At 37.3% G+C, this 25,904-nt stretch overlaps 1 protein-coding gene across 5 annotated transcripts in view; it reads left to right on the top strand.

Moving 5' to 3' along the window:
- LOC106880635 (glyceraldehyde-3-phosphate dehydrogenase) overlaps positions 1–25,402 on the top strand; it is a 38,835-nt gene extending 13,433 nt beyond the window's left edge. The window contains exons 1-10 of one of the 5 annotated variants that reach the window (XM_014930673.3): positions 5,305–5,350; positions 7,634–7,662; positions 10,075–10,171; positions 12,543–12,649; positions 16,488–16,578; positions 17,328–17,443; positions 18,653–18,791; positions 20,894–20,988; positions 22,494–22,572; positions 24,740–25,402. In XM_014930673.3, coding sequence (XP_014786159.2) covers positions 7,637–7,662; positions 10,075–10,171; positions 12,543–12,649; positions 16,488–16,578; positions 17,328–17,443; positions 18,653–18,791; positions 20,894–20,988; positions 22,494–22,572; positions 24,740–24,991 — 1,002 coding nt within the window. In that variant the 5' untranslated portion in view covers positions 5,305–5,350; positions 7,634–7,636 and the 3' untranslated portion in view covers positions 24,992–25,402. Of the gene's footprint in view, positions 1–5,304; positions 7,425–7,633; positions 7,663–10,074; positions 10,172–12,542; positions 12,650–16,487; positions 16,579–17,327; positions 17,444–18,652; positions 18,792–20,893; positions 20,989–22,493; positions 22,573–24,739 lie in introns of those variants that run through there. The other 4 variants (XM_014930672.3, XM_052970380.2, XM_089357039.1 and 1 more) reach the window with 4 other exon arrangements.
- Positions 25,403–25,904: the final 502 nt, after the last annotated feature.

Raw genomic sequence — 25,904 nt, 5'->3', positions numbered from 1 at the left:
ATATATGTTATGGTAGCAGTTAATAGTTAAGAACTGTGTCAGTTAATAATTAAGAACTGTGTCAGTTAATAATTAAGAACTGCGCCAGTTAATAATTAAGAACTGTGTCAGCGAATAATTGGCAATCTTTGTTCACATTTCAAATTCCGAAACCCAGTACCGGGATGAAGATTGTCAAAATCACTTTGTCCCCAGGTTTGTTTAGAACAAGACCATGTGTGTGTAACATTCTTACATTGACAGGACCATCAAACAAAAATGGGATTGGTCTTTGATATAAAGAGACTTAATCAATCTGATAGCTGAATGACTAAATTATTTAAAAGTGTAATTTTAAAAAATTGCAAGAAAGAACATAGTCATTGGGTCTTAGAGTGTTAATACTTGGTAAGTGTACAGTTGTCTAGATTCTTCCACAATTTACTCAAGGCAGCAACAACAGGTCTCTTTTATGTATATGCTTGTGTGTTATAACTTATCCATTCAATTATTTGGACTTGTGTGAGTCTGTTGTGGTGTATGTGCATATGTATTTGTAAATTTATAATACGTGTGTGTGCGAGTAAGTAGTTATCTATATGTGAGTGTGTTGTAAATATATCCATGTTTCTATTTAGACAACCTCCATGCACACACATATGGATACATATTAGCATATATATATATATATATATATATATATATATATATATATATATATATATATACATGCATACACACACACACACACACACAAGCATATATAGTAACATACATTTATGTACATACATAAAAGTTTAATGGATAAGCTTACTATGATAAGGAAAGCAGAGATGCCACAACTTGCTTGGAGGTCAACAGTTGTTGATTGCTAAGTAAATATACACTAATGTACAAATGACTTTTGTTATATGTCCTTGTGTGTGTGTGTGTGTGTGTGCATGTATGTGTGATACCTGGATTCTCTATAGTAAATTACAGTTGAGATTTATTCATGTCAACAGTAAAAGCATTTGGTCCCAGAAACCACAAGCATTGTTGGATCTCCAAGAACCACTGAAATAGGACCAGTATTTCATAATTCTCTTCTTTGCTCCCTCATATGAGGGTATTTTTTTGAGTATTTATCTACCATCAGATTCTTGGAGTAACAAAAGAAATCTGACTGTGTGGTTTATTTCTTGCTCTAAAAATGTCAGTATACAGCAATTTTTCTGATTTTCCTCTTTTATCAGACGAGGCAGATGATGGTGATGACACAGAAGAAAGTGATGGAAAAAGTGCATCAAGTTTTCTCTGTTTGTGCATTTGTTTGACAACATTGCAGGAATCTCAATGAATTAATGCTGATGTTAGATATGCAAAGAGAATATGTTACAGCACTTTTTGACTGTGAGATTTTGTATTTATTGAACCCTTTAGCATTCAGATTACTCTTGTCAAATGTGATGTTTATTTATTCACATTGTCTTGAACTAACCATGCCTTATCTCATAGCTTCAAGATTTTGATGATGAGATTGTAGAGTAGGTGTGATATGCCAAATCTGGTAGGTTAGAACATAAAACAGGTAGAATATTTGAGCCAGATATGGCTGGTTTAAATGCTAAAGTGAAAATAAATATAAAAATTACCCTTAAGAAAAGAAGCTATTTTTTTTTTTGTTTTCTGGTTGTTTTGCACACATTCATTCTGGAAGCAGAAGTAATTTTGATAAATCAACAGTTTTTGTTATTAATATACCCTTATTCATCTTTGTTATTATTATTATTATTGTCAGTTCAGAATCATACTATAATAACAGTGATAGTTTTTTTTCCTTGCTCATAGTCCTGTTGTATGTTGATACAACCAGTTCTTGTCGTTTAGTCTCAGATCACTCTTGATCAATGAAGTACCCTCTGAATATAGCCATGATGATCCTTTTGTTTTTTTTACCAGCTATAGTGCATCTAGGGTTACATTATCCTATGTGTAATTTCATTTCATTAAGATATTTGGATGTGATTTTAGGGAAGTCTTGCTACTGTTTCGTCTCAAGGTATCATGGTAGCTACTTGCAGTGAGTTGTATTCTGGGTGAGAATGATGTGTCTTGGTCATAGACATCAGTTGTGTTGTGCCCATGATCTACCACATATCTGTCTGTCTGTCTAGCTAGTTACAGGCATACATGCATTCATACATTCATACATCCACTAATTGTTTGACTGATAAACCAATATTCTACTTTATGTAGTTAGCTGTGCATGTTTATTCAAGGTAATGGCTTGTATTTTAGCCCCAAGTTTGCTCCAATGAAGAAAATCTGTGATCAGAGATGTTCAAGCAATGACCGTCCCATCTTTTATATATCTATGAAACTTAAGGTGGTGAGCTGGCAGAATCATTAGCATGCCAGGTAAAATGTTTAGTGGCATTTTGTCTGTCTTTATGTTCTGAGTTCAAATACTGCTGAGGTTGACTTTGGCCTTCATCCTTTCAGGGTTGATGAAATAAGTAACAGTTGAGCACTAGGGTTGGAGTAATCAACTTACACCTTCCCATGAAATTGCTAGCCTTGTGCCAAAATTTGAACCAATATATCTATGAAACTTGTCTTTGCTTATCTAAGATAACAGGGTGTGGTTTGAGGGAGTTGTAACTGCTATTTCTTGCAACTGTCTGCATAAAGGCCCCCTCATTGTTTTGCTAAAAAGTAGTTTTAGCAATGTTTACACTAAAATCTCTCTCTCTCTTTCTTGAGAAATAGCCAGAACCACTTTTAGTAATCTTGTCAACAGCTTCATTTCCAACTCCTTCTGCGGCTGTAGTTTGCTTCAGGGTGTTTTGAATGGTTAACTTTGCTCTCTATCGGTTTCATAACTTCTCTGTAGATAAAGACCAAATAAGCTTTAATGGGGTTCTTATCAAGAGCCTTTGATAGTGAAGGGCAAGGAGATCACAAAAAGTCAACCACTGTGGGAAAAGATATTTGAAATAAATAAAATGTAATTGAATTTTTTGTTAACCATTTTTCTTCTTCCTCTCTCTGCTGTCTTTTTGTTGCAGATGCTGTTCTTTCTTCTCCACTTCCTAATTCTGTTTCTCCTTTGCTCCATGTGTTACTTCATTGGCATTGGCTCCTCTTCCTTCACCTCTCTCTCTGCCTACTCAACTTGTAATACTCATCATTGTCATTAAGTAAGGGATAAGCTGTAATAGATATTTGTTTTGACAAATATAACATGCCAATAATACTCTGTAATTACATGCACATCTACACGGTGTCTGTGCACATGTATAATGATTATTAACTTCATTGATCTCTCTCTATTCCCCACCCCCATCCCTGGACCCAGTGTGAACAGGTGTGTGTGGGAGTGTTGTTATGAGGGATGTTAGGATTGGTTAAATATAGCCAACACCACCACCACCACGATCTTCAACCACTATGATGCCAATCAACAGTATAATCTCCTACGTTAGCACAGTAACAACCACCCCATTATCCTCAACATCATCACATCATCCACCACCACTATCATCAATAGATCATCTCCCACACACTAACCACTGTTTTAAAGAAGTCTGCAGTAAAACATGAACAGCTGGAATGGTTAGCATCTATGTATCCCATTGAATTTTTCTCCTACTTGCTCATGTTTTTTGACTGATGAAGTTGTTGGTCGGGGTTTGTGATGGTGTAGGATGAAAGCAGGGCAGGATTAAGACACATAGAGGCCCTAAGCTCTTAAAAGATCTTGATTGCCTCATATATATGTAATTCAAACTATGAACACTAATTAACCATAAAATGAATTTTAATTTTTTAAAATGAAACAAAACTAATAGTAAGATGGAAAATAATGTTTAGTTTTGTATACTTCCACTTTATTTATATTTCAAACATTTTCTCCTGCTTTTTTTAAAATTAAAAAGTCTTTGATCACATCCTCAAAAATTAATCTTATATAACGCATCTGTTTTTCTAGTTGGTAGAGAAGATTACCGTGGATGGTTTTCAGATTTGTAGTGGAATGTATTGTAGATGGTGGCTATGTTTGCCAGTCGTATGGTGGTGTTTTGGGGATCTGTGGATGGTTGACAAATTCACTTGTGGAGGAGCAGATGATGTTGCAAGATATAGAGTACTGCAGGTTTGTGATGGTACCTATTGTTGCTTGAACTAGGTATGGTGGTACCATCAGCTGTAATCTTGAGTTGGTTCTATACCAAGGTTGGTTATTTCAGCCCCTCTCCCTTTCACCAGTGCAGATGGTAATAAAAGCTGGTGCTTGAAATCTATCTATTGTTCTCTCTCTCTCTCCATCTGCTACTTTCTTACCTTCTTTTGCTCACCTTTCTGTCTTTCCCTACTCTTCTTGTTAATTCCTTTTTTCTTGTCTTTTCTTTCTTCATTCTGTTTCAAACATTTGTCTCCATTCCTAAGCTTCCTTTTCTATCTCCCCTCTCTCTCTCTTTCTCTCTCTCCATTGTGGCTTAGAATGGACTAATTGCCTGCATGGAATTCTTTTCAAGAACTGTCTTTCTTTTGTTGGTTTTTATTGACATGCACCAGAGCTGTGGGGTGAGAAGAAGAGTCTTAGTGGGGAGTGGGGGAGGTTATTAAAGACTAAAGCTATGTGTGTGGGGGGTGGGTGACTAAAAGTATTATCAGTTCAGTATAAAACTTCAAATGGTGTGTTGGAAAAGTATTAAGTGATGTAAAAGTAGTCTAGTAGTGGTTTTGTGTGTCTGTGTTTGTGTGTGTGTCTGTGTGCATGCAAAAGAATGGGTAGGTAGGTTGTGTGAGGTAAGAAACCATTATTATTATTATTATTATTATCATTATTATTATTATTATTATCATGGTGACATATTCTTATTGTTAATTGTGTGGTTGTTTATCTAGATCTTCCTCCTCTTTATTATCTAACTTTAATTGGGGTTGATTTACCAAAAGCATGCATACTCTCTCTCTGGTTGTCATACACCCACCCACACATACATCCATGTATGCACACATATCTGTCTATCTATCTCTCTGTCTATATTTGTATATCATGCTTTTCTTTCACTGTTGCTTTTATCTCTCTCTCTCTCTCTCTCTCTCTCTCTCTCTTGTTATCATGTCACACACTTTCTTTCTGCCCCATACACCTACCTCTCATTCCTTTGTCTTTTTCATTTTCTTTTCTCTTTTAATTGTCTCTTTTTCATCATCTACACACACACACACACACACACACACACACACACACACACTAATTAACACTCTAACCTATTAAATATAATATATACATACATTGTATGTATATATAATTACAAAGATTGTGCTCCCTTCACTATTGCTATCAGCTGTAGACTTGTGAAACTGTGTCCACTGCCAAGTAAGATATCTTTCTCCACTTTCTCAACTCAGTTTAAATGACTTTTATGTTTCACTAAAGATTATATCTTTCTTCCACTCTCTAGTAGAGAAAACTGTTACACATTTGCTATTTATATCATAATCTTATACAACTTATATCATTGCTTCATCTGATACATGGCTATTTATTTTGCTGGATATAATAGAAAAATTCCCTTTAAAACATTGCCTGGTTCAAGAATTGAAAACACAATCTTGCAATCATGAGTCCACCACCCTAACCACTTAGTCACTTACCTCCTCCCACCCCTGTATAAAAATCACCTGGTATATATTGTAAAGTAGTTGGCATTAGGAAGGGCATTCGTCTGTAGAAACCATGCCAAAGCTGACAATGAAGCTTGATGCAACCCTGTGGCTCTTCAAATTCTCTCAAACTGTCCAATCTGTACCAGTAAGGAAAATGGATGTTAAATAATGATGTATTTAGTCAATAGAGGAGGGATGATGCCCAAGGCATTTACCATCCCTCTGAGACTGGTGAGACTGTTGCCGCTGATACCCTGCGGAACCTGTACGTGAAAATGTCTGCTCGAGAAACATGGTCCAAGGAAAGAGAAAGCTTGCAACAGAGAGAACTGCTCTACTCAGGATGGTGTTAAACTGGGTAGGACTGAGATGTTGCATGTATTAGTTTTGACTGAACTTCACCACTTCATTTATTTTATTTGAATGCACATGCTACCTGCAATTTTGAACTTAAAAATATGAACCCTTATTTCATTTAAAGTCTGTAAGGGAGCTTGTTGAGAGAGAGAGAGAGAGAGAGAGAGAGAGAGAGAGAGATTTGTGTGCACTGAGCATGTGGGTTTGTCCTTTCTCAGTGTGTGTGTGTGTGTGTGTGTGTGTGTGTGTGTTATCTGCTCACCTTTTGTTTTTCTCACCCTTGTTAACCCCCCACTCCACCTAAAAACCCTCATTTAGAATGACAATGCAGTTGTAAAGATTCAAGTAAATTGAAGCTTTTACGGTGGTAGTAGTAGTGGTGGTGGTGGTAGTGGTGGAGCTGAAACTCTGACCTTGGGTATATTGAAGAAAGGTTAATAAAATTTATAAATGTTAAGATTAAGGATAAGGTTATCAGTTGTTGAGTTTGACTAACTTTGTGCAGATGGGGTTGGTGGTGAGAACAGAGTATTAATAACCAACTTGATAAAGTAGAACTTTTGACGGTTAGTAGGTGGATGTATTTAGAATGTTAACCTTCCTAGTCAATATCAATGTGAAGCTTATAAAATATTTAAAGTCTGTGTGAATATGTGTGTGTGTGTTTCTCTTCATACGCTGCTTCTGTGCTTGTTTGTGGGTGTCTCTCAGGAAGTATGTACTTCTATGTCTATCTGTCTGTATCCATGTGTGCTGTTGCCTGTGTGTGTTTGTGAATGTCTCTGCACCTATGGGCTGTATTGTTTGTCTAATCAAGTGAGTTTGATTAATAAACATCCGTGTGTGCGTGTTTGTGCATATTTTACAGCTGTGTGTTTCTGCTTTTGTGTTTGTTTTCGTGTTTGTGTGACATACATAGACCGTAAAGGTGTGCTGATATGGATAAACATTTTCGGAGTCACAGCCTACTAAAGATAGGTTTAATGATTGTGCTGTCTTCATATGCTGGCTGTTTTCCTTATGTACTTTGTGGTAATGAAAGTGGTAAAGTTGTCATTCTGACTTCACCTCAACAACTTTAGTTGACATTTCCTTCCTCTATGGATATTTTAAGAGAAAGGCAACAAATCTTGGAGTGTAATATCCTGCTGCTCCAATAACCCTCATCAAATTATTATATTTTCAACTTTCATGTTGTCATCCTCATCATTTAATGTCTGATTTTTTTATATGCTGGCATGGTTTTGGATGTTTTATAGGAGCTGGTGAACCAAGGGACAGCATCAGGCATTTTGCTTAGTGCTTTACTTATTCTTCCAATTCATTGCCCTTACAGTGCCTTACTGATCATCATCATCATCATCATCATCATCATTTAACGTCCGCTTTTCATGCTGGCATGGGTTGGACTGTTGGACTGAAAACTGGTAAGCTGGGGAGCTGCAATAAGTTCTGTTCTATTTTGGCAAAGGTTTTATGGCTGTTCTCACACAAACATCATACAGTCTGCCTTTCATTCTAATAAAACAAATGATTTCCAATTAAAAACGTTCTTTGTTTACCTTTTTGTATTTTATTGGCTAATTACTTATTGATTTTGTATTATTTTAATTTTGATTTTTATTCATTTCTACAGAAAATGGCACCCAAAGTTGGAATCAATGGGTAAGCTACCGTTTTGCATTCTTCATTTGCTAGTTCATATAGTTTTCTACTGTTACAAAATGATTTAAATGAAAGCACAATGATATTTAGGTGCTTCACTATAGATCACATTGGAACATTTTATGACTTGTAGAAGGAAGGGCAGTGTTAAAACCAACTTTGTAGGGTCTTTGAGACTTGTGGGATTGTACAGGAGTTGTTAGTAGTAGCTATACCTGTCTTGTTATTACTAATGACTTGTAGGCATGTGGTATTTTGTTATGCGACCATAATAAACTTAAAAGTATATTAAACGTTTTACAAGTCAATACCTCATTCTACTGTTTTAGCAGTGCACTTTTACATTACTTGATAAGGTTATCTCCACAGTCATTCTATAGAAATGATAGCCAGCACTGACTTTCATTACTACATTTTGTATACGAGACATCAAGTGCAAACAAACAATGAGATCAAAGATGAAAAATGGGTAATGGGTGTATATGCCATATCTCAGGGGTTTTTCCCCCCTTCATCAGCACCCATCTAACTCATTAATCATCCTTGAACACATTGCTTAAGTAGCCACTGTATATACAGTGGTGTATAGTTATTGGATATACCAATTTTACATATTAAATGCATTCCTGGAAGCTGGTATGTAAATACTAATGATTTGTAGGTATGTGGTAGTGGTAGTGAAACTTCACTACATTCCTCTGCATTACCCCTCAACATGGTCCAGTCTTTGTTGCCACCACAAGGTCCCGTCTTTGTTGCAGTGTGGTGGCTTGCATGCCCCAATGACCTTGAGAGCTATACCAGTGGAGTGCGGGTTCCTCATCGGACCTCTCATGTTGGGCAGATGAATGGATAGAAGCCAGACAGATATGAACCACCTCTTTCCAGAAGTAAAAATGGGTTTGCATAGGGCTAACCTCCCCTACTTCAGGAAAAAGCAAAGTTACAGAAGCATTGACGATCATTTAAAAAAAACGAAACCTCAGGAAAACATATAAAGAAAAGCTAAAAAGCTGCAGAGTTACTGAGGCAGATCAATAAAAGCAGGGATCCAGCTGGAGAGGAGTAGGAAAGACAGCTGAGAACGGAGGAGAAAAGTCATTTGGTGGCCTTCCTGAAGTAGGGGAGGTTTATCCCCTTGCAAACCCATTTTTACTTCCGGGAACAGGTGGTTCACATCTGTCTGGCCTCTGTCCTTTTACCTGTCCAACATGAGAGGCCCTATGAGGAACCTGCACTCCACTAGCATAGCTCTATTAAGAAGAGAAATATTAGAGAGTAATCTTGGTTCTTACTTCATCGTTTAGCTGTTGGAAAGGCTTTTACACTGTGAACACCCTCCTGTAGATAATTTTTATTTGCGGTTCAGCAAATGAGACGAGTGAAATAAATACCACACTTAAAAAAAAAACACTAGTATTGGGATTGATTTGTTTGCCTTAAACCCTTTGGGGCACTACTCCAGCATGGCCATGATCCAGTGACTGAAACAAATTACAAGATAAAAGAAACACAATGTATACACACACTCGCTCACCTGATATTGAGTTGTATAAAGGTGTTTAATATATTCTATTGTATTGACAACATATATTATTAATTATATATGAAACACAACGAATATTATTTCCAGTTTTAGAGTGTTTTATTGCAATTTTCATCTTACAGAGAGGAGAATAGTAGTGCTTTATTGCTTTTCACCACCTTTATTTATCTTACAAGTGATTAATTTTTAAAAATAGCATCATTCACTTTTTCCCTCTTCCTATACCACATTTCCTCATTCTTATTCTTTGGAGACCATAGAGATTTATTTTTGGGTGTCTGTCTGAAGTTAGGGGATACACATTGATTAGAATTTAGGGTTGTCAGACCTCAAAAAAGTGAAATACAAAGCATAGTTAACATAGGTAAGCGTTGAAAGGAAATACCAGGCCACATCAGAGTTTTGAATAAACAATCATGAAGTTTACTCAACTTCTATGATTGTTTACACATTCTTAATGTACACAGTACTTTGGGTAGATAAAGTCTGCTTCTAAATGGGCTACTTTTAAACTTTAAAGACTGAACTAACAACGTCAAATGTAATTTTAAGAATAGATCAATGGTTCAAGGTTTTGTGTTACCAGTTGTATGTAGAGAACCAAGTAAAATGTGATACATGCCCTTCAAGTTTCTCCTAACTTCCTCAAGAGGGAGCAACTAAGAGAGTTTCTATGTGGTCAATTGACCTCCTAGAAATAGATGCTAAATCTCCCTCTAATCATATCCATTTTCTTAAGGACACTTTGTATATTACAGTCCAGGTTGGGGCACACAATGTTTGAATATTAGATCGAACAGCTTTGAATACCGTTAATCATAGGAAAAGGTAAATTGTTATTTTTATGTGTTTCCATTATTTTCCAGGTTTGGTCGTATTGGCCGCATCATACTACGTGCTTCTTTAAAGAAGGATATTAATGTTGTTGCTGTCAACGATCCTTTTATTGAGCTGGACTATATGGTAAGTGACAGGTAAACTAATCATAGCCGTGATTCTAACACCTAGTAGTTTTGTTATTTGTCTCTCACTTACTAATGTCTATATATTGCCCCATCTGTCATCCTATTTGTTAGATGGAAAATGAAGGAAGCCCATTATATGTGTATATGTGTGTATGTGTGTATCTTTGTGTCTGTGTTTGAGCCCCACTACTGCTTAACTGGTGTTGGTGTGTTTATGTTCTTGTAACTTAGTGGTTTGATAAAAGAGACCGATACAATAAGGGGGGTTAATAAAGAAAATAAGTATTGGGGCTGATTCGTTCAACTGAAATTCTTCAAGTTAGTGCCCCAGCATGGCCACAGTCTTATGACTGAAACAAGTAAAAGATGAAAGATAAAGATATGCACATTAAATATGCATGAGTATTGTTAGTGGCATGTTTGCATTTCATTGAAACATGGTTTAGAAGAAATAACCTCCATCTTCACAGCTTTGATGTTGACAGTGACAGCCAAAGAGACAGTTGATCCACATGGCAACATACCCTCTTGCTAGGCTAGAAGCCATGATGCAGGACAAATATATGATGTGATATTTTTTTAACCTGGACACATACCAAGTTAACTGGTTATGCAATGTTAGGAGTTCCTTTCAGCTGTTTTGGCAGTCACCTACATTCTCTGATCAGTTACCTTTATCTTGCCACTTGGCTTAAGAGCAAGAGAGTGAGTTTTATGTGCACGCATCACTTTCTCCCTTGAAAATATAATTTATACTAGTTTAGCATCTATGTATTATCTACTCTTCTTTCTCTTTTTGACTTTTTGTGTCCAGTAAAAGAAGAAAGCAAGTAGTGCACAGGGATGCAGAAATACTGGAGTTAGTGACCAATCACATAGCGAGACTGTGATGGACCCCCTAACTGTAGTTACAATGTCGGTCTAGATGGGAGCTTCCTAATTCAAACCCTCACTCTCTTGTAGGGTGATGCATGAATGACAGACCACCAACTAATGATTAGATAGCATTGTTGTAGCTGTTAGGGTTTCCTGTACATCTGCAACAATGAAATATTGCCAATTCCATTCTAATTTAGGCAAGAGCAGTCCTGTCTCTCTGGCCCTCATCACACAACTGCATCCCTTGTTGAAGCGTTACGTAGTTGGCTGTGGTCTTTATTGAATATTGATGGCCGAAATTTCTTGGAAGACAGGATGGAGTTTTTGGTATTAAAGTTACATGTGTCTGTGGAGTGCTCAGCCACTTGCATGTTAATTTCACAAGCAGGCTGTTCCTTAGATCAGATCAACTGGAAACCTCATTGTCGTTACTGATGGCATGCCAAAAAAAGAATAAATAGATTATAGCAACAAATTGGATGAGTTCACTTATACAGTAATCCCTTGACTATTTTGTAGATGTTACGTTCCAAAACCCCCCCATGATAGGTGAAAATCGACAAAGTAGAAACAGTACTGTATTTTTTAAAAATTATTTTAAAAATTTGTATATATTTATTTTATTACAAACACCACAGACGAATCGATGTAAGCTTAAATAATAAACTGCGATGGGTGAACCACAATATGGTGAGGGATTACTGTATTCAGATAGTTGTTGTTGTTCACAGGAGTGCTGCCTGAACTAAACACTGGAATTCTCTGATCTCTTCTCATATACTAAGATATATATATATATATATATATATATAAAACAGAGCTAAAGTGAGGGGTTATTAATCTGGACAAAATACTTTATAAGCTCTCTGTTATTACACCAGGCTAACAATATTGTTTAGATTAGTAAAGAACTCCTTGTATTCTCGTGGCAGAGTCTGAGGTTATAGTTCCTTACCATTCCATTTTGTGAATCTGGGGTTGTGCTCCAGAAATGACTCTGATGAAAATAGCATTAACTTTTTTAGGCTGTTCAGTTTTCCTCAACTGATCAATGGACCAATTGAGTAAACCTATCAACAACGGACCTAGAATGACTACTGGAAACAGCTGTAAGTTAAATTTACTGCAATAAGGAAGACCATGTAATGACCATTATTTACAGCTTGTCTTACATATGCACGCACACACACGTGTGTGTGTGTTTTGATGTATTGTTATAAAGAAAATTGTCCAGAGTGTAACTGACAGTTAAATGTTCAGTAAAGTTAGTCTTAGAATTTTTAAAGCAGGGTGCATCATAAAAGTTAAGTAGGATAAAAATTATGCAATGAGTAAGAAGACTGCATTAGTAAGACAGCTGTATTGCCTTGAGTCTTGGAAAGAATGTGTGACAAATCCTGGCATGTTTTTGGTTGTATTATTATCAAAGCTTTCTCATCAAATCCTCTACATTTCAATTTTAAGTGTTGAGACTCTTATCTCTGTTTTAGGTCTACATGCTGACATATGATAGTACTCATGGACAATTCCCTGCTTGTGTTAGCAAGGAAGGCGATAAACTGAAGATTAACAATACCCTCATTACTGTGACTAGCGAGTGAGTACACTGTCTTCTTTCATTACCTGTTTCACATATGCACACGCACACCCCCAACCACACACACCTTCATTTTATTGTAACCCAATAGCTTCATAACTGCTGTTGTTTAACTTCTCCCCACCCACCCCTATATCTTGGCCTTCATAGAGTAGATATATATATATATAATCAAATATGTTCTATACATCTACATCCCATCTTTATTTCAAAGCTACATTATTCCAATGTTTCTTTCCCTTCAGACATGATAATGTATGATTCTGTGGAGACTTTGCTACTATTCTTAGCAAGTGGAATGACCATGTAAAGGCTCCCTCGATGGCTCATAATCTTTAGTTTTATAGATTTCAACCTTTGTACATATACTTGAGTCTGCCACGAACCCTGGGACTCATAAGGCCAGAGACTAACATGGCTTCCATGGCTTATAAGTGACTGAGATTATAACACTCTTTCTTGCTGAATGGGATGCCAGTCCATTGCAGCATTAACTCCCCTAATAATTGCTGGTACTCATAACTGACTAGGTTGGAGCAATGTGAAATTAAGTCTTTTGCTGAAGAGCACAACACATTGCCTGGTCTGGGAATCGAAACCATGATCTAGGACTGTGAGCCACACCTTAACCAATAAGCCATCTAATTTTTATAATAAACAAAATAATAAATATCTCCATCTTGCTGTTGGGTACCCTTTGCAGATTATCCTGTGTTGCAGGCAGATTATATTGGGCCACTCTTCTTTCCGTCAGTCTTGAACACCTTGACAAATGTCATGGGCACTGTCCCTCCTCTTCTGACTATGACAAAAACAACACAATGTGAACATGAGAGTTTGAAAGAGAACGAGTGTAATATATGCTAAAACATTAGAGAAAACAAATCTAAATGTATTTATTGTGTTATATTTGTTGGCATGGGTGTGGCTGTGTGATAAGAAGCTTGCTTCCCAACTACATGGTTCCGGGTTCAGTCCCACTGCATGGCACCTTGGGCAAGTGTCTTCTACTATAGCCTCAGGCTGACCAAAAGCCTTGTGAGTGTATTTGGTAGACGGAAACTGAAAGAAGCCCATTGTGTATATGTATGTATATATTTATGTGTGTTTGTCTCCTCACCCCCACCATCGTTTGACAACCAATGTTGGTGTGTTTATGTCCTCATAACTTAGCAGTTCACTAAAGATATCAATACAATAAGTACTAGGCTTACAAAGAATGTCTTGGGGTTGATTTCTTTGACTAAAAATCCCTTTAAGGTGGTGCTTCAGCATGGCCACAATCAAATGACTGAAACAAAAGAAATAAAAGAATACGTTTCCATTTTACTTCTTACTTGTTTCAGTTGTTGCACTGTGGCCATACTGGGGCCCTGCCCATGAAAAACTTTTTAGTTGAGCAAATTTTATCAAAAGCAGTTACAAAATCTAGTAAAAAAGGTACCTCCCCCCCACTTCATACGAGAACGGACTGTCCATAATAAAATAGCAAAAAATTAAACCATAAAGAGGTGTTGTCGGAAATGGTTAGACACTCCACCAACACCACTATCATCACTACACTGATTTGTGATCAAGGCCTTAAACTGTAGCTGGTGTCATAGATAAGGCCAGAGAATGAGTGTGTATAAAAGCGAGCTTGTGAGAGTGAAAGTACAGTGTCAGGAATTAAATATACTCTACACTTCGATCAAAATTGAACTGAGTCATAAAAAAAGTGAATGAGAGGAACATGAGAGATGGAAAGATGCAGGAAAAAATAGTAAATTTAAAACCACAACACTCTGGCTTTTAAGAATTGAACAACTGGCTTTTGACAGGAAAAAAAGATGAGTGCCAATGCTGAGATTGTAGATGTAAAGAAATGCATATGTATAGACATGAAATGTCAGTGAAATACTGGAAGTTAGTATGAAACAACTGTACCATTTGCCTAAAAGTTTCAGCAGTGTTGCTGAAAGGGTTGAACACCAGACTAAAATGTTTTACTCTATTAAGCTTTGTCACTTTACATTCAGAGTTCAAAATATACCTGGGTCAGAATGTATAGGTCCTGAGTTAATACAATAAGTATTAGACACATTTACTGCAATCAATTCACTTAACTCTCCCTCCCCAACAAATTTATGGCCGTTTTAGAATGTAAAAAGTCTTTATTAAAGAAATATTTTTATGTAAATCTAATAGCATAATATATGTTAATCAGCCTAAAAGTGGGTCCTTCTGTTCCCTTAGAAATTGTTAGGAGTACTCAACGATTTTTTGAACAAAGATGACATTGGATTATTCAACAGCACTTTAAGTAGAGACATTTAGGATGTTCTGTGTTTGTTATCTTCTATGATGTTCTGTGACCAACTTCTTTTTATGGGGTAACATAGGGTAAGGTAATGAAGTGAGCTGGCAAAATTGTTAGCATGCTGGGCAAAATGCTTAGTAGTGTTTTGTCTTTACATTCTGTGTTCAAATTCTGCCTAGGTTGACTTTGCCTTCCATCCTTTCAGGGTTGATGCAATAAGTACCAGTTGAGGACTGGATGGGGGGGTGGGGGTCAATGTAATCGACTTACCCCCTCTCCCAAACTTGCTGGCCTTGTGCCAAAATTTGAAAGCAAAAGTATAGGATAGGGTTTAGTCTGTGGTAATCACTGGCCTCTACATAACTTTTCCTTCTTAATATACACAGTGAGTAAAATCCTGTGTGCATTAAAGATACTGCCATGATCAAACCAGATCATTAGCATAAGCATAAATAAGGTATATCTTGTTTCATCTGTGATCAACCAAGATTGAGCTGGATTATGTTCCAGCTGTAATCAACCCATTTTTATTTTAACAGTGTATCTAGGATACCATTAGATGTATCTAGGATACCGTTAGATGTATCTAGGATACCGTTAGATGTATCTAGGATAATGATATACAGCGGCTGTTGTTGGCTGTTCAAGTGCATGTTATTAAATGGAAACAGTTTGTATGAATCACCATAAGACTATTTTGTGTATAAATATATTATTTATTCTGTGTTCACCTATTGTGGTGGAAGCATGTAGTATGATACTAAAACATGTGTGTTTGCATACAAAGAAAGTTTTGATATTTGCTTTTGCACTGAAAAAAGTAACATATAATATTTGTATTACAGTATGTATGCAATTATGTAATGAGAACAGTCATTTTGAGAATGTGTGTGTGATAAAATATCTTCGTTTACAAACCATATCTCTTGTGTCAAGGTGAATAGACATGTGAGTCACATGTGGGAGATCGCACATGGAGCAGCAGAGAAGACATGTCTTTGACCAAGGCCTGGCAGGAACTGAACTGTTTCTACGGTGTAGCTCAGAACGCAGCTAGTGTCTCAGAATGAGGCTACTGTATCAAAGCGAGGCTAGATGCTTCTTCAATATATTCGTCTGCTGTGCAGGTCGACTCACACATTACTATGTAATATGTAGCTTTGCTACAGATATTCCAATATATGTCAGACAAGATAGTAGGGTATGATGTGAGGGAAATTTTGCTGCTATTTCTAACAGGTCAAGCTGCTGTATAGATCAGGTATGGGCAACCAATTTTTGAGAAGTGTGCTGCATGAGACATAGCTCATCATCAGGCAGGCTGCACCACTAAAATCATTGAAAGAAAGTTTTTGATGGTGCGCCATTCATAAAGTAAGTCCTGTGGGTCACGGTTTGCCTATGGCTGGTATAGACATTCTGTTGATGGCTTCAGCTACATTTATATTCAACTGATTTACCACTTGTCTCTTCTTTTATACACGTTTGTTAACACTACATTTTGTTTGTTTGTTTTTTATTTAAAAACAAATTTTATAGGAAAGATCCTGCCTGCATTCCATGGAGCTTAGCTGGGGCTGAATATGTTGTTGAAAGTACTGGAGTTTTCACCACTATTGAGAAGGCGGCAGTGAGTATTTCACACTTTCTATTTGACTTTGTGTATCACCAGTCACTTAATTATTCTTCTGTTCAGCTACAATGCAACCTCACATTAATCAATGATTTGAAGTTAATTACTTGCTAATAACAACAACAACAACGATAGTCTAGATTATTTCAAATCTGTTATTGTTATTATCCCACTGCTGTATCTCTGAAGGCTGGGTCTTTGAATTTGCTTTCGCCCACATTCTGAGCAAGTAAACTTCCCACTAGGCCTTCCCTAAGTGAAGCTGAAGATCAAACGATTGGATATTCCTGCAAGAATATAAAGATGCTGCGAGTGAGAGGTTTCAACTGTCTCAGCCAATGGAAATCTAGACTGTGTATGCAGGAAGAACACATTCTTTTACTTGTTTCAGTAATTTGACTGCGGCCATGCTGGAGCACTGCCTTTAGTCGAACAAGTCGATCCCAGGATTTATTCTTTGTAAGCCTGGTACTTATTATAACACAGAATAAGCTTTTCTAGTTGTGTCCAGCCTATTGATTGCTTGAAGCCAAATGTTAAGACTTAAACCATGTGATCCTTGTGTTAAAGATAGGTGTGAAATTACTGAGGTTGATCTGGCCGCAACGTTGAGCATTTCAAGGGTTGGCAGAGGTTACCCTCTTTGAATTGTACATCAATAATTGAAGAAATTTATTGTTTTGCTCTGAAGTAGCAACTGAGATACTGGCATTTCTGTTTCTCATTTTTATTTCTATTGTTTTTAGGCTCATTTAAAAGGTGGAGCCAAAAAGATAATTATTTCTGCTCCTTCGGCTGATGCCCCAATGTTTGTAATGGGAGTGAATCATGATAAGTACACGAAAGATCTCAATATTGTGAGGTGAGTGATATCTTGAGTTTATTCAGACATAATGTATGCAGGTTCATTTCACCCAGCAGCAGCCTTGCTTTTAACATCTAGCAACACCGAGCTGTGAGTAAACTAGCTCAGCTCATGCAACAGCTATGACAGAAGGCAGATTTCAAGATGAAGGTACTGTCATGCTTGCCCTGATGTCTGTGTGTTATAGTCTCCATACATGAAGCTAAAGCTGCGTGCTGGGAAGACAGACTGGTTCTGGGCCTGCACAGCCCATCTCTACCTTGAATAATCGTTGTACAGGTTTCCTCCTTTGCTTCTTATATATTGCCTGTACCGTGTGACTGGCCCTTGTACCGGTGGCACGTAAAAGCACCCACTACACTCTCGGAGTGGTTGGCATTAGGAAGGGCATCCAGCTGTAGAAACTCTGCCAGATCAGATTGGAGCTTGGTGCAGCCTTCTGGCTTGCCAGTCCTCAGTCAAATCGTCCAACCCATGCTAGCATGGAAAGCAGACGTTAAACGATGATGATGATGATATATATATATATATATATATAAAGTAGTTGTATGCTGTCAACTTAACGTGACAGTCTCATGAAGGGAATAATACTACTGCTATTTAGCCCTAGGAAGCAGCACTGCTTCCTTTCGGCCTTGACACATTTCCTGTGTCCTTATGTTTACAAAGGGGAGACAAGCACCTCCATCCAGCTAAGCCTGCATCCAGAGACATGTTTCTGAGTCTTTGCTCGTCATCAGTCTGGAGTAGCAATGGTCTGCTAGTTTTGAAATCAGTGAATGTGTTTCACTGGAATTATTATATGTTTACGAGAGCTTGACAGGCATCTCCAACTAGCAGGCCATTGCTACTGATGACGAGCAAAGACTCAGAAACATGTCTCTGGATGCAGGCTTAGCTGGGTGGAGGTGCAACATTCCCCCTGGATGAGATGCCAGTCCATTGCAGGGTTACACGTTTACTGTTGAGTGGACAGGAGCAATGTGAAATGAAGTGTTTTGTTTGAAAGCACAGCACACTGCCCAGTCTGGGAATTGAAACCATATTCTTGCGATCATGAGTGCAACATGCCAACCACTAGGCCACTTGCCTTCACTAATGGATTTGAATTCCTAAGTTAAGAGTTGGCTGTACAACAACATCTCCACTCAGCCATTTTAGACTCTTCTACTCACATGAAGTTTCCATATTTTTTCTTTTCTCTAGCAATGCTTCCTGCACCACCAACTGCTTGGCACCATTGGCCAAAGTGATCCATGATGAGTTTGGCATTGAAGAAGCACTGATGACCACAGTCCACTCGTACACTGCGACACAGAAAGTTGTGGATGGACCTTCAGCAAAGGTACTTTCATTTTCTCCTATTTGTATCTTTGTTTCATAGTGACGTATATATATATATATATATATATACATATATTTTTTTTTTTCTCCGTGTTTTTCTCCTTGTCTCCGTATTCTTTCTGTTGAAGAGCGTAGCTCGAAACGTTAAAGACTTTCCGTATTCCCGAGCGTCATACTAATACATCCTTTTGTTATTTACACCATCTGTCCTCGTCTGTTGTTGTTTTTTCGTATATTCTCCCATATATATATATATATATATACACACACTCTTTCATATGTTGTTCATGTCAAACTATATCAACCCTGATTCTGTAGATCTATGGTCAAAGGCACTCTATCCGTGACCATCACATCTTTCCAGTCAATTTATCTCATACTATTGTATCCAATGTGTCTGTCTTTTTTTATTATCAAATTGTTTGAAGTGTAGAGCAGATGTAAATCTCTGGAGATGAGGTTAATAATCCAAAACAAAAAAACAACCAAATTCCTGATTATTTTCAAAATTAGAAACACAATTTCTGTACATTTCATTAAAAATATTATCACTAATGAGTGAAGCTAATTAATATGAGATAGTCTATATATGGAAGTGCATAGTAGTTAAAATCATAGGTTTATTGTACAATTAATTAACAGGGTACATGAATGTGTCACAGGTGGTTGTTTGCTGCTGGTGAATGAAAATTTATTTCTAAGAAGTAATTAACAACACTCATGAACATTTAACAGAAGATTTATTCACTGCACGTTTTCTGTGTTGGTCTTTTACGAATACTAACAGCAACAGTTACACACCTGGAGAGACATATTGCTGGGATTTGTGACAGATTAACTGATATAGCAATCGGTGGCCAGCCCATCACAACTGGTGACAAAATCTTGGTCTTCTATCTACCGTAGGCTCTTGGTGAATGAAAAGAGAGATGTCAAGCAACTGTCTCAGCATTCTGGGATTACTGCCAAAACCCACCTTTATCTAGGGCTCATTGAGAAAGTTCTAGAAAGTCAAATCATGTGATGGCTTGATGCTGATTGGTCGCTTAATTGGCTGATCATGTGAAACTACTGTGGCTTGGTCATGATGTCGATTCGGTTACCTAGCAATTTGGTTTCAAACCCACTACATCTGTATTTAAAGTGTGTGTGTGTGTAACTTCATAAATTAGAACTGGAGTGAAGTGTATTCATGTGGTTGCACATACAGACATGCTGTTTGTATGTTTAATCAGTTTATATAGCATGGTTAAGGTGGAAAGCTGGCAGAATCATTAGAGCATCAGACAGAATGCTTAGTGGCATTTCTTCTGGCTCTTTACGTTCTGTGTTCAGATCCTGCCAAGGTCAGCTTTGTCTGTCATCCTTTTGGAGTCGATAAAATAAAGTATCAGTCAATTACTGGGGTCAGTGTAATTGACTTGCTCCACTCCCACTAGAATTGGTCTGATATATTGCTGGGTGTGGCATCAGTTCGTTTCTCTCAGGTTCCTGGAATTTATTCCAGATCGTTCAAGTGGTATGAGGTCTTGCGTTGTCTTGTTGAAAGAAGAGCTTGCTTTCTCTTGGCCAATGCCAGGTATTTTTGCCATACAACGGCATACATCTGCTTCAGCAATCCAGAGTACAGGTTGGCATTGATGGTTCGACTGCCTGGAGCAAACTCATAGTGAATTATCCCCTCATAATTGTGTTTGAGAACCCCATGTTTGGTGACAGGTTCTGGGAGCTGGCCCTTGTTTAACAACCACTTATGCACATTAAACTTGCAGAACATCTCCCTCAGATTATTACTTGTTCCAATCTTTGGCTCACTTCCTGTGCTTGTGATGCTTCATCAATCAAGAATAAAAAAAGGTGGAAGATTCAGTCAAAGTTGTTCTTTGCCTCAAAGGACAAGAACTGGTATCAGCATGGGATCAAAGAACTGGCAGAAAAGTGGCTTCAGACAATGCAACACAATGACCTCTACTATGAATGCTAGGATGCTTCTGTTGTAAATTGATGAATAAAGCAAATCAGTTACCAAAATATTGCAAAACTTTTGACTCAACATAATAGAATTAGGCACTGAGTAACGTGTTAATAAAAATTCTTTGACAGGACTGGAGAGGTGGACGTGGGGCTTCCCAGAACATTATTCCAAGTTCCACTGGAGCTGCAAAAGCTGTTGGCAAAGTCATCCCAGACTTAAATGGGTAAAGAAACCAACATTTTCTCATTTCACTTCTTTGCATTGTTTTCTGATTCTCATGGCTTTTAATAAATGCTACAAATTTTGGATTTTCTTTTTATTTCATCTCATATTTTTAAGAGAATAGAAGTGTAATGGCACATTGCTAAGACTAACTTGTATACAATAAACTTCAAATTAGAATTTAAAGAATAAAATATCTGTAACTGACAATCAAACTCAAATTAAAAAATAATAATAATTTTAAACAATCTTTTAGAGACAAAGCTTACTGATAGTTTCTTTTCCTTGTAATGAAGGCAGAACTCTGTTTATAATTTTTTGCTAGTTAGAAAAAAAAAAATGATGTATGTTATTTAAAATTCTGTAGAAATATGTGTCAAAATCTCAGCAGATATGGAGAGTTGTAAAAGTGTATATTTTTTCTCCAGTACACTAATATTCTTTTCAACTCTAGGCACAAGGCCTGAAATTTTTTGGGAGGGGCCCAGTCGATTACATCGACCCCAGTACACAACTGGTACTTAATTGATCCACCCCGAAAGGATGAAAGGCAAAGTTGACCTTGGCGGAATTTGAACTCAGAACGTAAAGACAAATGAAATACTGCTAAACATTTCACCCGGTGTGCTAACGTTTCTGCCAGTTTGCCAGCTCCTCATACACCAATATTAGGCAAATATATTGACCCAGTTGTCTTTGAAAGGTTAAATACTTTTTATCTTTTAGTTGTTTCAGTTATTGGACTACGGCCATGCTGGAGCAATGCCCGGAAGGGTTTAGTTGGACAAATTGACCCCAGGACTTGATACTTATTCTATTTTGTCTGTTTTGCTGAACCACTAAGTTATGGTGTTGTAAACAAACCAACACTGGTTGTGAAACAGTGGGAGGAACAGACACAAAGACACATACATACGACAGGCTTCCACACAGTTTTCAGTGTCTACCAAATTCACTTACATGGTATAGGTTGGCCTGAGGCTACTGTACAAGACACCTGCCTAAAGTGCTGTGCAGTGGAATTGAGCCTAAAAGCATATGGTTTCAATCCGAACTTCTTAACCACACAACCATCCCTGCACCTGAAAGTTTTTATCAATTCAAATTGGAATTAAGCATTTTTTTGTTCCACTGCATAGTACCCTCGGTACTAGTGCACAGTACCCTTGGTACTAGTGCATAGTACCCTTCATACTACTGCATAGTACCCTTGATACTGACCCTGATCAAATAAATACCTGTCATAAGCTGGGAAGGATGAGGAGGGGACTCAGCCAGTTTTAGAGATTTAATCCCATGTGGTTCTGGAGGGTGCTGAAGTGGCAGCTGAATGTATGATTGTGATTATCAAGTTTGCTATCATTATATTCTGAGTTCAAATCCCGACCAAGGTTGAATTTGTGTTTCATCCATCCTAGCAACTATTTCTCTGTCTCTTACAAATTTGTGGCCCATGTCAATGTAAGAAAACATTATTTTACTCATCATTTTTTCCTCCTTTTACAGAAAATTGACTGGTATGGCATTCCGTATCCCCACACCTGATGTTTCTGTTGTTGATGTTACCTGTCGTCTTAAGAAAGGCGTTAGTATCCAAGCTTTTAATTCTATATTTCTTGTTGGTTGTATCATTAATGTGTGGAGACGGTAGTTTTGCAAATGAGTGTGGTTGGAGTTTTGGGAGAGAAAAATGGTTTTCTTTTGGTGAGAGGAGGAAGAGTGATGTCCTGATTCTTTTGAGAGGCTCCAAGTTTGGCAGAGAAAAAAGGAAAAAGTAACGTTAGCACAACAGCTACTGTAATGGGAGGCCTCCTCCTCCTCCTCCTCATCATCGCCACCATCATCATCCATCCATCCATCCACCCACTCATTCCCCTTGCTGGTTTGGGCTGGATCTGATGAGTGGCAGGGCTTTGTCTCGCCCCTATATCAGTTTCGGCATGGCTTCTATGGCTGGATGCCCTTCCTAACACCAACCACTTTCCATCACCATATTCACTTATCCTCTGTCTAGGGTCCTGATATTAATGATTGCAAGAAATACTTGGTGAAAGACACCCAAGGGCCACGTGGTGCCTTTAAACTGGACACTTTACAAATTCTGCCTCTCAGATTGCAAAAGAATCTAGTTGCATGCATGTGTCCATTCTTTACTCTTATGTTTCAGCCATTTGACTGCAGTCATGCTGGAGCACTGCCTTTAGTCGAACAAATTGACCCCAAGACATATTCTTTGTAAGCCTAGTACTTATTCTATTGGTCTCATCTAACACACTATCAGCTTATATATATGTAGTGTTTGATAGCAGAACACTCTTGATTACAGGTTTGAACCTGGGGTTAAATAACAACAGAAGGTTTGCAGTATTGCATAACGTTTGCCAAACAAAGCACTTAAGGAATTGTAAACTGAATTTTAAGAAGTTGAACTGAAATATTTGTCATGCTTGATGGTTGTATGGCTATAATTGTAAATAACTAATTAACAGGCTGTAACCTCATTTCTACACTGGCAACAAAGCAAAAAACAAAAACAACAGGTCTGTTTTTAATTGCTAAAACATCAACAGCTAATAGAGCAAATAATTTTCAGTGTTCCTCTACCATCACATACAAACAGGCAACAGAGAAAACAGTATATTGACTAATACTATAATACATGTAGCCTCATTTACTACTGGTCTGGGATAACAGCATGCTCAGTGATGGACTGTGTTATGCTTATCATGAATTGATCTGTGAAAGATTCTTCTAGGATCACTAAAGTGTGCCCCAGTTACCCAGAAATGCACTGATTATCACTTGTGTTTATATTGCTAAGCTGCAAGATTGTGTATTTTTTACATGGACTGTATCCATCAATATGGGACTGGTGAACAGAAAAATATACAAAGTGCCCCTGATCCTAACAAATAATGTAGATGAGTGTATTTTGTACAGGAAATGGTAGAGGTGATGAGGAAAATAACTGATGGTGGAGGCTTCGTTGCTGTGAGTTTGTTATCAGTGGATCTCCCATTAATTTGATTTACAAAGTGCATGAAGGTGGTTCATTTATCACTGTTTGTGTTTAGAACCAAACCCTGTGATAAACGAGGATAGTTGTTTTTTTTTTTTTCTTTCAATCAGCAGGCATTTACCTGTGCAAAACCTAAATGCTGTATGAGGTTGCTCAGAATCATCCTCATTTAGCACCCGTTTTTCCATACTGGCATGGGTTAGCAGCCAAAAGTGTATCAGAGCAATGACCACGGAAATACTTATAGAAAAGACACAAAGACACATGTTGACGATGAGCCAAAGGCCCAAACCTAATTGAAAGAAGGGGAAATACCATGTTAATAATTAATTTCTGAATTTGATCAAGCAAATTTGAAATATGTTCTCACCTGGAGAATTTGGTTTGTAATATAAATTTTTCTTCTCATTGGTTGGTTGTCTTAATTAGCCTCAGGTCGGCCACACTAGGGCAGACATGATTAAACCATAAATCAACCAGTCTTTTACTGAGTACAGCATTGTACTGAGGACCGCATCATTTAATGTAGGGTGTTATCATCATTTAATGTCCGCTTTCCGTGCTGGCATGGAACAACATGTGTCTTTCCTAAAAGTATTTCCTTGGCCATTGCTCTGATACACTTTTGGTGTAGACATCATTTAAATGTATCCCCTGCTTCTCTTCCCAAGAAGCCTTTTGTATTTTTTTTTATAATCCTACTAGCAGTTTTGTTTTTGTTTTCTTTTCTTAGGCCAGCTACGACCAAATCAAAAAAGTCGTGAAGAAGGCATCACAAGGTAAAATGAAAGGAATTCTTGGCTACACAGAGGATGCTGTGGTCTCAACAGATTTGCTGGGTGACACCCACAGCAGCATCTTTGATGCTGGTGCTGGCATCAGCCTAAACGACAACTTTGTCAAGCTGGTCTCCTGGTATGATAATGAAACTGGCTACTCCCACCGCGTGGTTGATCTGATCATGCACATGGCCAAAGTAGCTTGATCTGAGGTCGGTCTTCTTTTCTTCCTCATATTACAATGTTAATTAAAATTTATTCACTGAATTAAAAAAAAAAGAAGAAAAAAACAGTTGGTTGTTTATCTAATGAATATTTTAACATTGAATTAATTTGTTTCATTTCGCAACACACACGCACACATGCACAAAACAGGTGGACAGAGAAACTTATAAGCTATTGTCCCCCTTCTGCTGTCTAAATACACACATATATATATATATATATATATATACACATATATACACGTGTTTAGACAGCAGTGCTCTAGTATGAGCGTGGCCATACTAAAGAACTATTATAAACATACAGACACATAATACTACTGATGCTTCAACTATTTTCTCTTTTCTGTTTCCCTAATTGTTTAACAGATTATTAAATATCTAAATATCTGGGATGAGTTTATTGTTAATATGATTATAATTTCTTTGGTCTCTTTATTAACATCAAGCTCAGAGATGAAAAAATTCCCTCACAATTTACATCATCATCATTTAACGTCAGCCTTTCTTGCTGGCATTTTGTCTTAACTGGCTTCATCTCCATTTGTCATCATTTTACAAGCATCAGTGCCTGAGTTTGATATTTGTGTTAATTATTCTTAGCTTAGGAATAAAAGTTCTGAGTTTGAATCCAATCTGACATGGTATCTGATGATGGTTGGAGATTAATAGAAAAATGAAAATGGTATTAATTTGCTAAGTGCAGAAGGTGGTGAACTAGCTGAAGTGGTACTGTGCTAGATTAGCTGCTTACATATTTAGTGGAACAATTTTAGACGAACTGCAGACATATTTAGTTTTGAATCAACAAATTTTGCTTTGACTTTCTTGCCTCTACGATAAATTACCAGATCTATATTGGAGCTAATTCAATTAACTATATTTCTTCTTACAA

This window comes from Octopus bimaculoides, chromosome 9 (assembly GCF_046866305.1).
Source record: "Octopus bimaculoides isolate indiv1 chromosome 9, ASM4686630v1, whole genome shotgun sequence".
NCBI lineage: Eukaryota > Metazoa > Mollusca > Cephalopoda > Octopoda > Octopodidae > Octopus > Octopus bimaculoides.
The sequence above is the reverse complement of the archived record's forward strand: the minus strand, read 5'-3'. Positions and strand labels throughout refer to the sequence as shown.